General features: G+C 37.0%; 1 protein-coding gene across 1 annotated transcript; it reads left to right on the top strand.

The window, feature by feature from the left end:
* The first annotated feature begins 12,622 nt into the window (after positions 1 to 12,622).
* On the top strand, positions 12,623 to 14,416 carry LOC123886444. The gene has a single exon (XM_045935758.1). The coding sequence runs from the start codon at positions 12,623 to 12,625 to the stop codon at positions 14,414 to 14,416; it is 1,794 nt and encodes a 597-aa protein (XP_045791714.1).
* The last annotated feature ends 3,405 nt before the right edge of the window (positions 14,417 to 17,821 follow it).

Below are 17,821 nucleotides of genomic sequence, written 5' to 3'. Positions count from 1 at the left end.
TTTTAATTTTCCATTTTCCATTTGTTGAGACTCATAATCTTGAAAAAGCTTTGAAGGTGTGAAAACACAAGAAGGGGGGGTTGAATTGTGTTTTAGCTAAGTTAAAACATTTTCAAAGTTCTTAACTTAACTACGTTTGCAGCGGATAAAAGCAATAACAATAAACAAGATCAGAGAGAGAGAAAAGCACACAACAGATTTATACTGGTTCCTCTCACAAAATGAGAGTAGTCCAGTCTCATTGCACTTCCAAGGGATTTCACTATAATCACACAAGATTACAATTGCTTAAGCACTTAGCAAGAGACTTCACCACAATGCTCAAGCACACAGCAAGAGACTTCTCAATCTAACAAAAGTAAATAAAGTTCGTTGATTGTAATACAAATGCTCTTAAGAGAACCTTTAAGATCAAATACAGTGAGTACACAAAGACTTCAGAGTATTTAGACTAAGAGTGAAATTCTCGGTTCAGAGGTTGAGAGATTGTATTAGCGAATGAAGAAATGTTCGTGCATGTTTTATATATTGCAGTTCATCTCTTCTAGTATATATAATACAGAGAAAGAGTCGTTGCAAAATAACCGTTGATGGAGATAACCTTTTGTCTTCATGTGTCTGTCTTGATGCAGTTTGGATGTTACTAAAACTAAGTAAGAGTTTCAGTAACTTTGACCATGTGCAGAGAAGACTTTCCTTATTAAGCTAAGAAGCCAGACAAGTCAAGTTCTCCCTTATGGACAGATAAAATGTAAGTAGTTGTTCTGATCAAGGTTGAGAGGTCCTTTTCTTCATTGATAAAAGAGTTGACCTTCAAATACGAATCTTCACACAACCCAAGATACACATCAGAGTTTGATTAACTTCAGACTTTAACAAGTTCTGATGTCTTCATCCTCTGACGCATATAACTTCTGAAGATTCTTATCTTCTGAGTTTTTGAGAAACTCTGAGAACTAACTTCTGAGCCTTCTTCAGAGCTTGCCTGTATATAAGTTCTGCACACTTAAAATAAATTTTTAGTATCTCCAATTGTACATTAATACTTTGTTATCATCAAAACCTTAATGGATTTAGGGGCAACAACTTTAAATCAATTTTGTTCCAACAAGCTTGTCTTTATCCTCCTTTTTATCTTCAATATGTGCTTCTTCCATGCAATCAGTTCTTAGACAAGTTCCTTTTCTTCATTTGGTATCAATGCACGACTTGCTTCTAAGAACGACTTTCCAAAGATGATAGGCATGTCCTTATCTTCATTACCTATAATGACAAAGTCTACCAGAATAAATAGGTCATTGACTTTGACAGGCACATCTTTTAGAATACCCAATGGGAAGATTGTGACGTTATCGACCAGGTAGTTCTCGTCTTTTTACGCCGGTGTCATGAGTGTGGTTTCCAGCTTCCAAGGATCTGTCATTAACTTGTTTACAAGAGATAGAGTCATTAAATTTATGTTAGTGTTTAGGTCACATAATGCTCCCTCAATATCTGCCTCCCCAATAGAACAAGGTATTGGGAGACTTTTGAAATCGTCCCGCTTTTGTTGAGGCTTCTTTGAGAGAACTTCGCCACATCCTTCACATAGGAATATCCAGTCATCTGGTTGTTGCTTTTCTTTTAGTGAACTTGTTTCTAACTCCTTCAATGTTTCCTTAAATCTCTCCAAGTCTGTGACATCTGTTTCCTTGGTTTGTGATGGTTCCTCATCGTCCATGTGTACATCTTCCTCACCTTTCAAAGTTTCTACTGCTTTACCAGCTTCAGAGTTTTCACCTTCCTTGCCTTTGGAATCTAGCTCAATCTAGGTGGTAACTGATTCAGCTGATGCCCCTTCTTGTGCTTCAAGGTATTCACTATTATTTTCTTCTACAAAGGCATGCCAAGCTTTCTCAACAGACAAGTGTTTCCTAGGTCTCAAGATGAATTCATTGATATATTCCCAAGATTCAGATTCGGGTCTGTTGTGACTTTTACTAACTTCAAGGATGAAATCACGAATCTCGCAACATTCATCATAGTTCCATCTTAATGTCATTGCTTAAACTCAAAGAAACTGATTAGTAGTAACTTTTGAAGAAAAAGAGAATATAGATTCAAGATAGGATTTTTAACAAAAATGTAAGTTTAAGAGTGCAACCTAAGAGAGTGGGAATTAGGTTTGAAGACTTTTTGGTTATTTTAGAGATGTTTTGGATTCGTTTTATTTTTCTTGAAAGTTATGATGAAGGTAATAACAGTATGTTGAAAAATAAAAGAGAGAAGGGAAAGAGAAAATGGACACAAAAGATTTATACTGGTTCCCCTCCTAACCTAAGGGTACGTCCAGTACCTTCACACCCCGTGAAGGATTTCACTATGTTAGAATCTTTGTTACAAGCAATCTTACCCCAAGACCCCCTAACAATCTTTCTAACATACAACACAAGATATCACCCCACTATCTTTAACAACAAGAATCTTCACCAAACCCTACGGTGAAATTCTCATACAACACAAGATAGCACCCCACTATCTTAAACAACACTTGTTTCCACAACCTTGGAAAACAAGCAACAATACAAAGTTACAATGAAGAAAACCATGTATGGTTGTTATCAAATCAATATCACTTTAATAATGTATATATCTTAATTAGTGCTCAGAAACTTTTATGGATATGAAAATATAGGCAAAGTTTCACAAGATATATGTTTGAAAGTTTATGAGAAAAGTGATATTAATAACTTAGAAATATTGTGAATATGAAAGTTGTTTTTTTTTTAACAATTGTAATGATCACAAATATATCTATAGAGGCTTTAGAAAATGTCCATGAAGCAAAACAACTCTTCAAAAAAATCTTATAATAAAAAGTTATGTTTAAAAATCACAATGGTTCACAAAAGGTGTATTCTGTCCATAACAAATTAAATCTGTTGTTACGAAAAGCCGATGTAAACAGATATGTTTTCAAAATTCAAACGTTGCACAGTTTGGGATTACAAACAGCTACATATCTTTTTAACTCGGTTAACGATCGGACAGATTTAAAAGGTCCTGACACCTATTTTTCAAAATCAGCTTATTATAATTTTAAAAGCTTGCTTCATATGGACTTTTATATTTAACTTAGAAATTTATGTGTAATTAATTTTAAAATAATTTCTGAGCATTCTAAGTTATATATTTATTAAAAGTAATAAATCAAAGATAAGGACCATACTTACAAATAATTTAAATACTAAGTCTAATACTTTGGTCTTCATGTTGTTTCCTCATGTTGAGCCTCCATAAGCTTTCTTCTTTTGTGATGTGAGTTTGTTATCATCAAAACCCAGCCAAGTTATTCATTATTCTTTTCTTCTACAAAGGCATGCCAGGCTTTCTCAACAGACAAGTGTTTCCTAGGTCTCAAGATGAATTCATTGATATATTCCCAGGCTTCAAATTCGGGTCTGTTGTGACTTTTACTAACTTCAAGGATGAAATCGCGAATCTCGCAACGTTCATCATAGTTCCATCTTAATGTCATTTCTTAAACTCAAAGAAACTGATTAGTAGTAACGTTTGAAGAAAAAGAGAATATAGATTCAAGAAAGGATTTTTAACAAAAAGATCTCTCTTTAGGTTTTTAACAAAAAGGATCGCTTAATTACCAAATCTTGCATAGCCAGAATCGTCTGATAGTTCAATCTTTGCAAGAACGATTTTTTGATTTTTTTTTCTTCGAAAATAATATATTTTTTTTTTTGGATTTTTTGAAAAATAAAATTCCTAAATTACGCTAATTGCCTTGTAAACACAATCCCCGGAAACGGCGCCAAAAACTTGACGGTGGTTCTTCAAGTGCACATAATCGCTACCAAGTAATAAATTAGTAAGTTTATCGTTCTCCACAGGGATTGTGCTATGGTTACTAGTTTCGCTTAAAAATATGATAGTTGCCTTCGCTTTGTTTGTTTAAAGGTATCTTTGCGGGTACTTTAGTAAATGCAAGAAATAAAAGTGCGGAAAAGTAAATTGCGGAAAATAAAAGGTGTGTGTGTGTGACCACACGGGGTGGTTAAGTGTGGTCGGATCCCTCCCTTACTCCTGCTTGGTTGCTCAATTATTTCCCTCTATTAGGATTTAGACTGTTGAAAATAGGTTTGAAGCAATATCTGTTCCTATTTCTATTACAAGCTTTATAGAGCCTAGTTAAACGTTACCCTTACTTTATTTAGACACCATTATCCAGAGCTCCAATTTTTCGTTTAAACTTTGGTCTCATCACCTTAGTGACCCCTAAATTATAAGCTGTCACGTGTGCCTAAAACTAGTCACCTACCCACAGGAATACTCTGCAAGGTAGAAATTATCGTACTTTCCAATCCTATACTAAGACGGCAGATACTGAATTTAATGGTCTCATGTAGGCCCTAGCATATTGTCCTCCAGTCAGGATTACTAGCTTCGTTTCCTATGCGATATCCACTAGGTCCTTAGATTTTATTCTAATGTGATCAATATTAAAATAACTAAAACCAGATAATAAGAGTTTGAAATAGAAATAACTGAATTTATACCCAAATAATATAAATAATACAACCAAGCATTCGTAAGGGAGTTTCTCGACTCTACCAAACCTAGGAAAAAAATTACAAAGACAGAAAGAAAAGAACCTTATTGGCCTTGGAGTTCCTTGGCCTCCTTGCATCCTCCTTAGAGTTCTCCTACTCTAGAGTGAATATTGAACAAGTCTCAATATTTCTTAATGAATAAGGAGGAAGGCTCTATTTATTGTTTTTCAGCTGGGTTTGGGCTTTTTCTGCGCTTCCATCGCACCCATCGTGGCCACGATGGCGTGTAATTTTGCCTCATTGTGGCCACGATGGATCCTATCGTGGTGCGATGGAAGATTTGATCAGGATTTTCTGCTTATTTTTTAAGTCATCATTGTGCCACGATGACAAGCCATCGTGCTACGATGGTAAAGATTTTATGCAGATTTTCTTCAATTTAAACCGCATTCTCATTGCGCCACGCTGGATCTCATCATAGATACGATGGATTGTGCTGTTTATTACGTTTTTGGCCTTTTTTGCTGTTTTTTCCACTTTTCTTGCTTCTAATCCTTGTAACTTCACTTTTCCCGATATTTGCTTGCTTTTGAGCTTCAATTACTATAAAAACTACTCTAATCTACTACTAAAAACATCATATAATTGGCTGTCATCAGATGAAATCCGCTAGGACTTGGGATTTGATACTCCCCTCACCACGAAGGTAATGTCGTACTCTGATAACTCAACTGCCCAAGCCACCATCCTTCTTGCTAAATTTGGTTTCTTTAAGACACACTTAATCGGGTGGTCCGTTTTGACAATTATCATGTGGCTTTGAAAATATTGGCGCAACCTTCTAGCCGTGACTATTACTGTCAGGGGGAGCTTCTCTATCTTCTGATATCTGACCTCCGCTCCCTTAAACACTCTACTAACGAAATAAATCGGTCTTTCTTCCCCCTCTATATCTTGTACTAACGCCGAGCTTATAGCATTCTCTGATACAGCGAGGTATAAATGCAAAGGCTTCCCTATTTGTGGGTGAGTAAGTATTGGGGGTGAGGCCAAAAATCGTTTCAATTGATGAAACGCTTCCTCACACTTCTCTGTCCAACAGAATCTTTCACCATTTTTCAAAGTGGTGAAAAAATGGAACGCCTTCTCCCCAGCGCAAGACAAAAACCTTGATAATGCTGTTATTCGCCTTGTGAGCTGTTGGACCTCTTTTACTGACGTTGGGCTCCTCATATCTATTATTGCCTGCCACTTTTCTGGGTTGGCTTCAATTCCCCTATTTGTAAGCATGAATCCCAAAAACTTCCCTGCTTGTACTCCAAACGAACACTTCACTGGATTTAACCTCATGTTGTATTTTATTACAGACGTTAGTATGTCCTCCAAATCTTGGTGATGGATTCCCTCATTCATTTTCTTAACTACCATATCAACTATGTAAACCTCTAGATTGTTTCCAATTTGGTGGGCGAAAACGTTATCCATTAATCTCTGGTATGTAGCTCATGCGTTCTTCAGGCCAAAAGGCATTACTTTGTAATGATAGTTGCATGTCATGGACATGAATGTCGTATGCGGTGCTTCTAAGGTGTTCATCTTGATTTGGTTGTACCCTGAGTAAGCATCCATAAAGCTTAAAGTTTTACATCCGGAGGCTCCGCCAATTAGCCTGTCGATAATGGGTAACAGGTATGGATCTTTAGGACATGCTTTGTTAAGGTCTGTGAAATCAACGCACATTCCCCATTTTCCACTTGAATTCTTAACCAACACCACGTTAGTTAACCACTCTGGGTACTTGATTTCGTCTATAAATCCTGCTTCCTTCAGCTTTGCAACTTCTTTGTCTATCGCTGCTCTTCGTTCCTCGCCAACTTTCCTCGTTCTTTGTGATACTGGTTTTGCTTCTGGCGAGATACTCAATTTGTGGGTTATGATGTTTCCATCGATCCCTGACATATCTGATGGCTTCCAAGCGAATAGGTCAGCATTATTTTTTAATATTGCGATAACCTTTTCCCATTCCTCGTGACCTAAACTGGTGCTTATACTCGTTACTTGATGATCTGCCTCGCCAATTTGGATTGGCTCCAACTCCTCCAAGGGACTCACTCTTTTATCCTGAAACTCTTCCCTTGGGTCTAAGTCCGCAGCTTCTATTGATTTTGCCTGTGTATTCTCTGTTTCACCTATATGCAATTGTTCTGCCGGGGCTTTGCTGCACCTAACTCTTAGGCTCGATTCATAACATTGGCGACCCAAGGCTTGATCACCTCTAACCATTCTGACTCTCCCATTGTCTAGAGGGTATTTCATCGCCAAATACAAAGTTACCATTACCGCACCTATAGAGTTGAAAATTGGGCGGCCTACTATGATATTGTATGATGTAAATGGCGTTTTTACTACCAAATAACGTACCTTGATCGCTTTGGCGTTCTCTTTCTCGCCAAACGTCGTCATCAACGTGATATGGCCCATGACTTCCACTTGTTCGCTAGAAAACCCTATGAGCGTCCCATTATATGGCGTTAACTGCTCCTCTGCCAGCTGCAACGGTTTGAATGCTTCCCAATACATTATATCGGATGAGCTCACTGAGTCGATGAGTACACGCTTAACGTCGTAATTCAAGATTTGAACTTGAATAACCAAATGGGCCGTCATCTTCATGGGGAAACACTTCATTCCCATCTTTGGCCGAGAAAGAAATTTCTAGTACCGGTGCGAAGGACACCTGCCCCACCAAGCTTGTTTCCTATATTATTCTCCTGAGATATCTCTTCCTGGCTACTCCGGATTCGCCTCCTCCTACGAAGCCTCCCGCAATAGTGTTGACGGCTACTCATTTCTGGTCCTTCTCATCTTCGTCATTCTTAGGTGACTTTCTTGGCGAGCTTGGCGGCGTTCGCTCATGTAAGTTACCTTTTTCTGCTTTTTCTAGGAATTTAAACAAGTGTCCACTACTTATCAATTGCTCTATCAAATCCTTTAGTCTAAAGCACCTTTCTGTGTCGTGACCCTTGCATCTGTGGTAGTGGCACCACACATCTATATTTTGCCCCATTATTACACCTCTATCCGGCGCTGGTGGCCGTCTCGCTAGTCCGGCTTTCAATATTTCATCTAGTACATGTACTCTGATATCGTTGAGGCGTGTATATTCTTCTTCAGCTTTGTACCCTCTTGGGGCCCTATATCCGCTTCCTCAGCTTGAGTCTCTGCTCCTTTTTTCTGCGTTGCTTTCTTCACCCTTAATATAGCATTCTGCTCGCTTCATAACTTCATGCATTGTGGCCGCTGGTTTTTGTGCCAGAGACTCATTGAATTGTCCCGCCTTCAAGCCGTTGTGAAATGTTGCCACGAACATCTTCTGATTTGGGTTTGAAACCCTGATTGTTGCCTCGCTGAATCTGGTGAGATATTTGTTGGGTTTTGAATGTTGGCTACAATTTTGCAAAAACAACAATAGCCAACTGTTGGACCAAGATGTTGTAGCATGTTCGTACAACATGTGTCTCCCGAAGTTACGCGCGTTAATACTCTGTTTTTATATCTTTTGAAGATTTGATTTACAAATATGTTCGTGCTTATCTAACAAGCTAAAAGCGCCTTCTACTGAAAGTTAATCAAAAAACGGTTTGTTTTATTTGTTACAAAAATATGTTTCAATATTTTTGCATCAAATCTTTGTTGAAGAATTATTTTTTGGAGTGAATCTTTTTTGAAGAAATATTTGAATGAATATTTGAAGAATATCTTGTGTGCTGGCCATCGCTTTCTCCAGCTATCAACAAAAGATTTCCTAGTTTGATTTGTTCCTCAAGTTTCTCAAGTTTGTTATAAAAAGATTAAGGAATCAACAAGATTTGATTTAAATATTTTGTGCTTCAAGGAAGTTGCTGCAAAAATATATTATGGACAACAAAAATATTTGATGCAAATATTTTTGTGAAAGATTTAATTTTGAAATATATTTTGAAGATTGTTGCACAATTAAAAAAAGATATATTTCAAATATATCTTTGTGCTTCAAGAAGATTTGAAGATTTGATTTTAAAATATATTTACAACAAATATATCTATGGAAGGAATATTTGATGCAAAAAAAAAGATTTGGCAAAAATATATTTTGCCTCTAGAAGATTTCTTGGAGGTGAAGCTTTGTGAAAAGCCCACGAGGTTGTGCCTATATAAAGGAAGAGGCTAAACCTATTTTACTTACTGAAGCCATCGATCACAAATTGAGTATTTTAGGGTTTTAGTCTTTTAATTGTGAGCCTTCCTTGCTTCACTTTGATGCAAGCTTAGGACTGTGTTTAAGTTTTAATTTGTGTACTAACTCCAAAGCTTTTAAGCAAGGAGGTTAGGTAGTGTGTGATCGTAACCTTAAGCTTTTAAGTACGGGTTGCTATTAGTTTATGTGAACCTACTCTTAAGCTTTGAAGTATAGAGTTAGGGTTTGTCTTTGAAGAGTATCTTCACAATTGGTTTGTTACTGGGTTTAAATCACAGGTTGTGTGATTGAGAGGAAGTGAGAGGGGTCTCATATCTAGGAGTTCCTAGGTAGAAGTTAGAACGGGTAGTGATTAAGTGAGGAGTTGTAAACGGGGGAGTTTAGCTCTGAAGTAATATTGCTGATAGTGGATTTCCTTCCTGGATTGGTATCCCCCAGAGTAGGTGTGTTTACACTGAACTAGGTTAACAAACCTATTGTGTTATTTACTATTCTGCAGTTTATATTTTGTTTGTCTGTTATGTACTTTATATTAGACAACTGATGTAGCATCTGTCACAGCACTTGTCCACTACGTGCCAGGAATTTCAATTGGCATCAGAGCAGACACCCTGTTATGTTAGGTGAGCTATAGGGAAGATATTTTCTGGCAATATGGACAAGGAAGGAGGATATGTGAGCAGACCACCTCTTCTGGATGGTTCTAACTATGACTACTGGAAGTCACGCATGGTAGCTTTCCTAAAATCAATTGATACCAGGACTTGGAAAGCTGTACTCAAAGGCTGGAAACATCCTAGAATAAAGGATGCTAATGGAGCTGATACAGAAGAATTGAAATGAGAGGAAGACAAGACTCCTGCAGAAGATATAACAGCTCTTGGAAACTCCAAAGCATTGAATGCTTTATTCAGTGGAGTTGATCAACACATGTTCAAACTAATCAAGAAGTGTATTGTTGCTAAAGAGGCTTGGGAAATCTTGAAAACCACTCATGAAGGAACTTCCAAAGTAAAAATCTCAAGACTCCAGATGCTAACCAGAAAGTTTGAGAATCTCTCAATGAAAGAAGATGAGAGTATTCATGACTTCTACATGACAATTATGGAATATGCCAACAACTTTGATATCTTGGGAGAGAAGATGAATGATGAGAAATCAGTAAGGAAAATTTTCAGGTCTCTCACTAAGAAATTTGATATGAAAGTAACAGCTATAGAAGAAGCACAAGACATCTCCAGCATGAAATTTGATGAATTAATAGGCTCGTTACAAACCTTTGAAGCAGCAGCCAAAATGAAAAATTAGCAAAGAAGCATAAGAGCATCGCTTTTAGGTCAAGTACTGATGAAGAAGAGCAGGAGGTTGATGTAGACTCCAGTGATAGCATTTCTGAAGCTATTGTTATCCTTGGAAGGAAATTCAATGAAGTCGTGAAAAGGATGGACAGAAGACCAAGGACAAATGTCAGGAACAATGCTAATGACATTAGTGGAAACATTAACTTTCAAAGAAAGTCAAATATTAATGAAAAGCCCAATGAAGGAAAAGGTGTTCAATGCCATGAGTGTGAAGGCTTTGGTCACATTAGATCAGAATGTGCCACATATCTCAAGAATCAAAAGAGAGGCCTAATTGTATCTTGGTCTGATGAAGATGATTCTGAAGGTGAACTTGATAGTGAAGTTGGAAAGCATGTCACAGTCCTCACAGGAGTATGTCAATCTGATACATAATCATGTGATGAAGATCTTTCTTTTGAAGAACTTGCTGCATCTTATAAGGAGCTTTGCCTCAGGAGTGAAGAAGTGTGTAGAACACTTGAAAAGCAGAAAAAGGTCATTGGTCAACTACAAGCTAAAAAGTATGATAACCTATCTAAAATATCTGAGCTCAACAACGAGGTAACACAACTAAACTCAAAACTTGAGCACATGAAAAAACAATTAGTATTGATGCATAATAACACAGATGCATTAGATGAGAGTTTAGACAAGCAAATTTCTGGAAAACCAAAAGGTATTGGTTTTAATTATCATGGTCTTAATAAAGAAAAGGATTACAACCGAGAACTGAAGTACATGCCCTCTAAGGAAGCATATGATCCAACAATGTCAAGACAGCTGCTGCAGCATCCTAAGCAACATCAAAGAAAAAATTCCAATCGTAAGTCCAAGTCTTGGGTATGTCATTATTGTGGTAGAAAGGGACATATAAGACCTTTCTGTTTTAAATTATATGGTTAACCTGACTGATCTTACCAGCCAAGGACTGATCCATTAGTGGTTACAACCAAGAAAGAATGGAAACCCAAGGGTGATGATGTAAGCTTAATAGCTCATACCTCTTTTAGACCTTCATCTAAAGAGGACTGGTACTTTGACAGTGGGTGTTCTAAACACATGACGGGTGTGAAGAATTTTTTGGTTGACATAAAATCTTATTCTACTAGTGTTGTCACGTTTGGAGATAAAGCTAAATGTGAAATTAAGGGAGTAGGAAAAGTAGTGCATACCAAACTTCCTAGAATAGATGATGTTCTTCTTGTGAAAGGATTGACTGCAAATTTGATCAGTATTAGTCAATTATGTCATCATGGTTTAAAAGTAAATTTCACAAAATCAGAATGTTTGGTGACTAATGAGAAGAATGATGTTTTGATGAGAGGTGTAAAGTCAAATGACAATTGTTATTTATGGTCCCTCAAAACAAGATTCAACCCTTAACTTGTTTGATATCCAAAGAAGATGTGGATCATGAAAGTAATGTATCTTTGCAACAGACTGATGTCACAGAAGATATCCTAGACAAAGAGTCCAACATTGAGTCATGTAGTATTGATTTTGAAGATTCTCAAACCAACAAAGGGCCATTAATCAGAATTCAGAAGAATCATCGTGATAATGGAATATTTATGGGCTATTCTACAAACAGCAGAGCCTACAATGTGTTCAATTCAAGAACCAAAACTATGACGAAGTCAAATAATGTTGTAATAGATGATTCAGCAGGTGGGAAGATGACAGATGACTTAGATTCTAATTCTTGTTTTGTATCTAAGTTTGAACCCAAGAATGTCAAGGAAGCTCTCACTGATGAATTATGGGTAAATGCTATGCAGAAAGAATTGAGTTGGTTTAAAAGGAATGAAGTATGGGATTTAGTCCCTAGACCAGATAATTCAATTTTAGTGGTATATTGTGATGCTGACGGGGTAGGAAGTACTGATGATAGAAAAAGAACTTCTGGAGGATGTTTCTCTTTGGGCAACAAATTAATTTTATGGTTCAGTAAGAAGAAAAATTGTGTTCATTTGTCAACAACTGAGACCGAATATGTAGGAGTTGGAAGTAGTTGATCTCAATTGACGAAGCAGATGCTGAAGGAGTATAATGTGGAGCAAGATGTCATGACATTGAACTGTGATAATCTAAGTACCATCAATATTTCCAAGAATCTCATTCAACACATCAAGACTAAGCATATTGGCATATGTCATTATTTTATTAGGGATCTTGTTGAAAACAAAATTGTTACTCTTGAACATGTGGCCACTGAGAAGCAACTGGCAGATATATTTACAAAGGCTTTAGATGCAAATTCGTTTGAGAAGTTGATGGGCGAATTAGGCATCTGCACTTTTGAGGAGTTATAGCAATTATTGCTAGTGTGGCGTGCAACAATTAATTTATTTTGTCTATGTTTAGTAATGCACGCTGTTAAGGGTAATGTTGAAACATCTAGAGATTTGGTAAGAATTTTGTATTTATTGATGATAAGATGGATGTTTCTGGTGGTAAGAAAGTGTTTGTCATAGGACAATGTGTGGAGTTCTCCCCCGATGTATTTAACAAATTCTAAGGAAGATGATAATGTCAAGAATTTTGAGAATCCTAATGAAGAAATTGTTAAAGATTATGAAACCCTAGGTTTAGAAAATCATAGGACTGCTGAAAATTTGGGGAAACTTGGTCTAGGCTGTTATGATGATATTGATGTTAATATTGGCGCTCCCACTGAGGCCAAAAGTAACTCTGTATTGGAATCACTCAAGGAAAATGTTCTTGAGACAGATGTTGCACCTGATGCTACAACATCTGCAGTACAGGGAAATTTGGAGAAAATTGTCATACCCGAATCTCCAGATACTGCGAATATTCCTGAAAAGGAGAAATCTCCAAAAACAACTAAGGTTGACAATGTTTCTGGTGATAATATTGTTGTGATCTCTCAATCTGATGAGAGTTTGAAAACTGTGTCTGAGCATAGTGAATCTGCTAAGAAGGACAAAAATGCAGATCTGAATTTGATTGATGTGGACAATCTCAACTATGGAGAAAGTCAAGTTGAGAAGACTCTTGCTCCTATTGCTAAAAGATTGAGAAGTAGGTCTGGTAAGGGTGTTGCTACAAGAAGTAAGAAAACCAATACACCAAGCAAGGGAAAGAAAACTTCAACCCCTACTAAGAAACCTGTTAATTTTGGACCTCCTAGAAGTGCTAGTAAGGTCAATGTATCATCTGCTAAAGAGAAGAAGAGTTCAGAAAGAAAAGAACCACTATCCAGTGATTCTGAATTTAAAGAAGAAGCAGTGAAAGTCACAACTGGTGGCTCATCTAGGAAGACTGTGAAGGGAAAGAAAGCACAATTGAATGTCTGTCCTACTCCCCTTAATAATGTGTCCTTTCACTTAGAAGATGGTTCATCCAAGTGGAGATTTATTTTCTATAGAAGACTTTCACTTGAAAGAAATTTGAGCTCTGATCTTCTGAACTACAAAGTGCTTATAGAATTGATTGAAGCTGCTGGGCTGGTGAAAACTGTTAAGGACTTAGGGAGTTGTTATGAAAAACTTGTCAAAGAATTTTTTATCAACATTGGTGAAGATTGTTACGATCCAGAGAACCCTGAGTATAGGAAGGTGTGTGTCAGAGGAAGATGCACTGAGTTCTCCCCTGCTATTGTGAATGATTTTCTTGGTAGAAGTACAAATGGTGTACATGAGATGAAAGTATCTAATGATGAAATTTTCCAAACTTTCACCAACAATCAAGTGAGGAAATGGCCAAGTAAAATTTTCTCTGCAAAACTCATTGCCAAGTATGCTCTGCTGAACAAGATTGGTGTTGCCAATTGGGTGCCTACCAGTCACACTTTAGAGGTATCTATAAGTATGGCCAAATTCATCTATGTTATTGGCACTAGGACTGCGTTTGATTTTGGTTCATATATCTTTGATCAAACCTATAAACATGCCAAGTCACTTGTTGTGCAAATGCCTATTGCATTTCCCACTCTGATATGTGGTATTATTTTGAGTCAGCATCTAGATATATGCATTGCTGCTGATGTACCTTGTGCTAGAGAGGCAAATCTGTCTTTGAACTACAGATTGTTTAAAGGGTCACATGCTGCAGACATTGTTGGACCATCTGGCAAGAAGTCTAGTGACACTTTGAGTAAACAACAGATGATAGCAGACCTGAAGGCAACTAGCAAGGATCTTGAGGAAAGGAAGCTGTATGTTGATCATGTGATTCAGGTTTTTGAAGTTGAAGTGGCTAAGGAAGGAGGATTGGATGATGATGGTACTGTTATGCAAGTGGAGGGCTCTGATGAAAGTGCCTCTATCTGATTCTATAATCTATTCTGTGTGGGCTAGGCCCTGATTTCTGAGCACCTGCATATGCCACTGGTTTGTAACATGCACAATATGCTCTTTACGCTCTGATACTCCAGGTTTTCTATGCTACTGACTTTATTTGTCAGAATTTTGGGCTAAAAAGGAGGAGTAATATAACTTCTCACTTCTCTGATTCTCTGATCTGGATGATGTGAAGACAGATGCTCTAGCATCTGGCATATGTAGTAGTAGTAGTAGTAGTAGTAGTTATATGAATGCATGAAGTGAGGGAGAGTAGAATTTATTTTTCTGCTACTCTTAGCATATGCATATTTTATGTGTGAAATTTATTTTTCCATGATATGAAGATTGCTCTAAATAAAGGAGTTTATTTCTCCTTATATCTGAATCCACTATGTGAGAGTTTATTTCTCTCTAGTTGTACTGCATGAGGCAAGTTGTGTTTCCATCCGCTGTAGCATGCCTCTGATGTTAATAGCTCGTTAGCTTTCTCTTAGAAATAACGTTGCTATGATTATACTTTCTTTCTTAGCTGTGTGTTCAAGTTGACTTGAAGGAAAATGTTCTCCGCATCTCTCATAAACATTGGTCTAAGATTTTTTAGCCAAAATTTGCCAAAGGGGGAGATTGTTGGGTTTTGAATGTTTGCTACAATTTTGCAAAAACAACAATAGCCAACTGTTGGACCAAGATGTTGTAGCATGTTCGTACAACATGTGTCTCCCGAAGCTGCGCGTGTTATAATACTCTGTTTTTATATCTTTTGAAGATTTGATTTACAAATATGTTCATGCTTATCCAACAAGCTAAAAGCGCCTTCTACTGCAAGTTAATCAAAAAGCGGTTTGTTTTATTTGTTACAAAAATATGTTTCAATATTTTTGCATCAAATCTTTGTTGAAGAATTTTTTTTTTGGAGTGAATCTTTTTTGAAGAAATATTTGAAGAATATCTTGTGTGCTGGCCATTGCTTTCTCCAGCTGTCAACAAAAGATTTCCTAGTTTGATTTGTTCCTCAAGTTTGTTATAAAAAGATTAAGGAATCAAAAAGATTTGATTTAAATATTTTTGTGCTTCAAGGAAGTTGCTGCAAAAATATATTATGGACAACAAAAATTATTTGATGCAAATATTTTTGTGAAAGATTTAATTTTGAAATATATTTTGAAGATTGTTGCACAATTAAAAAAAGATATATTTCAAATATATCTTTGTGCTTCAAGAAGATTTGAAGATTTGATTTTAAAATATATTTACAACAAATATATCTATGGAAGGAATATTTGATGCAAAAAAAAGATTTGGCAAAAATATATTTTGCCTCTAGAAGATTTCTTGGAGCTGAAGCTTTGTGAAAAGCCCACGAGGTTGTGCCTATATAAAGGAAGACGCTAAACCTATTTTACTTACTGAAGCCATCGATCACAAATTGAGTATTTTAGGGATTTACTCTTTTAATTGTGAGCCTTTCTTGTTTCACTTTGATGCAAGCTTAGGACTGTGTTTGAATTGTAAATTGTGTACTAACTCCAAAGCTTTTAAGCAAGGAGGTTAGGTAGTGTGTGATCGTTACCTTAAACTTTTAAGTACGGATTGCTATTAGTTTATGTGAACCTACTCTTAAGCTTTGAAGTATAGAGTTAGGGTTTGTCTTTGAAGAGTATCTTCACAATTGGTTTATTACTGAGTTTAAATCACAGGTTGTGTGATTGAGAGGAAGTGAGGGGGGTCTCATATCTAGGAGTTCCTAGGTAGAAGTTAGAACGGGTAGTGATTAAGTGAGGAGTTGTAAACGGGGGAGTTTAGCTCTGAAGTAATAGTGCTGATAGTGGATTTCCTTCCTGGATTGATATCCCCCAGAGTAGATGTGTTTACACTGAACTGGGTTAACAAATCTATTGTGTTCTTTGCTATTCTGCAGTTTATTATTCTGTTTGTCTGTTACGTACTTTATATTAGACAACTGTTGTAGCATCTGTCACAGCACTTGTCCACTGCGTGCCAGGAATTTCAATATTCCCTAAGATTTTCGTTGTACCCTTGGTGAATACTGAACAGAATCGTGGCGTTTACTTGCACGTGTTTGCTTCCAGCAAACTGGTTAATGAATTTCTTGTGGAAATCGTTATACCTTGTGATTGAATTTCGTGGGAGGTTCATGTACTACCTTAGGGCGTCTTCCTTAAAGGTTCCTGACAAAAGCTTTCATTTCAAGTGTTCCTCCGCGCCAATAATGGCGGTTTGGGTACTTACTGCCATCAAATGTTCTAAAGGATCGCTTTTTCCGTCGAAAGTAGGGAGGTGAGGCATTTTGAAATTGGGAGGTACTATCGTATCCCATAACGCCTGGGCCAGCGACTTCAAGTTTTCTGGAGTGTCATCTTCCGTCTTGCCATCGTGACGCTCGCGCTCTTGCTTCTCTTTTTGCATTTCGGCTTGCAGGGCCTTTAGCTGAGTCACCGCTTCTTCCAACGTCATCTCACCTCCATTCTCCTCCGGAGTTCCTGGATCCTCCATGATTCTGCTGTTGTGGTAGGCCTGGGATTTGTTTTGCCGAGGCCCCACGGTGGGCGCCAAATGTTCTCGCTAGAGAACTAGGGGATTGATTTAGTAATGGATCACTGAATAGGTATATACTATGGACATTATCTATTTTGGATGTAACCCCTCTTGATGAAACAGAGGGGGCATTTATAGGTCTTGGGGGCAGTTAGCTTTTGCCTTTGAGGCCCCTATTTCCCACGTTTCCTGTTTATGGAGTAGTGGGGATCGTGGGCGCTTATACCTGCTCAAGCTAAATCATATTTATCACGTGTCATGTGAGTCAGACCCAAAGGGCGAGTTACGACGACCTGCGTGTTTAGGCCTATAGGGTTTTTGCTGATCATGGGTTAATATCCTTATTGTAATGTGCCTATGTGTATTGGGATTTTTATTTAGTTGCCCGGTCCAATAGTGCGTGCATCATGATCCCTTAAATTCATAGATTAATTTGAAATTTCCACAATCCCAAATAGTCAAACCATTAAGAGGAAAGAAAGGGGGAACAAGAACTTCTTCTTTCTTTTTTTTGACGCAACAAGAACTTCTTCTTCTAATAATAATAATAAGGATAAAGATGTTAATAATTTAGAAATAAGAAATTGGGATGTTGCATAAGGGGGTCTAATCACACCTCTTCATTATTATATTGGTCTATGTTATATGTTGTCTAAAAGATTGATCCCAATTATTTTTACCAGGCGCTATAATATAAAAAATAAGTTATAAAAAAAGCTTCAGTTTTGAATAATTAATGAAGTTTAACTTAAATAAGTAAAATAAATGTAATTAAAAATTCATAAAAATGACACTGTTAATTGGTTGTCCTTTTTGAGGGGAAATGTTAACCAACTA

Source organism: Trifolium pratense, linkage group LG5, assembly GCF_020283565.1.
Source record: "Trifolium pratense cultivar HEN17-A07 linkage group LG5, ARS_RC_1.1, whole genome shotgun sequence".
Taxonomy (NCBI): domain Eukaryota; kingdom Viridiplantae; phylum Streptophyta; class Magnoliopsida; order Fabales; family Fabaceae; genus Trifolium; species Trifolium pratense.
This window is presented reverse-complemented; position numbering and strand designations above follow the sequence as displayed.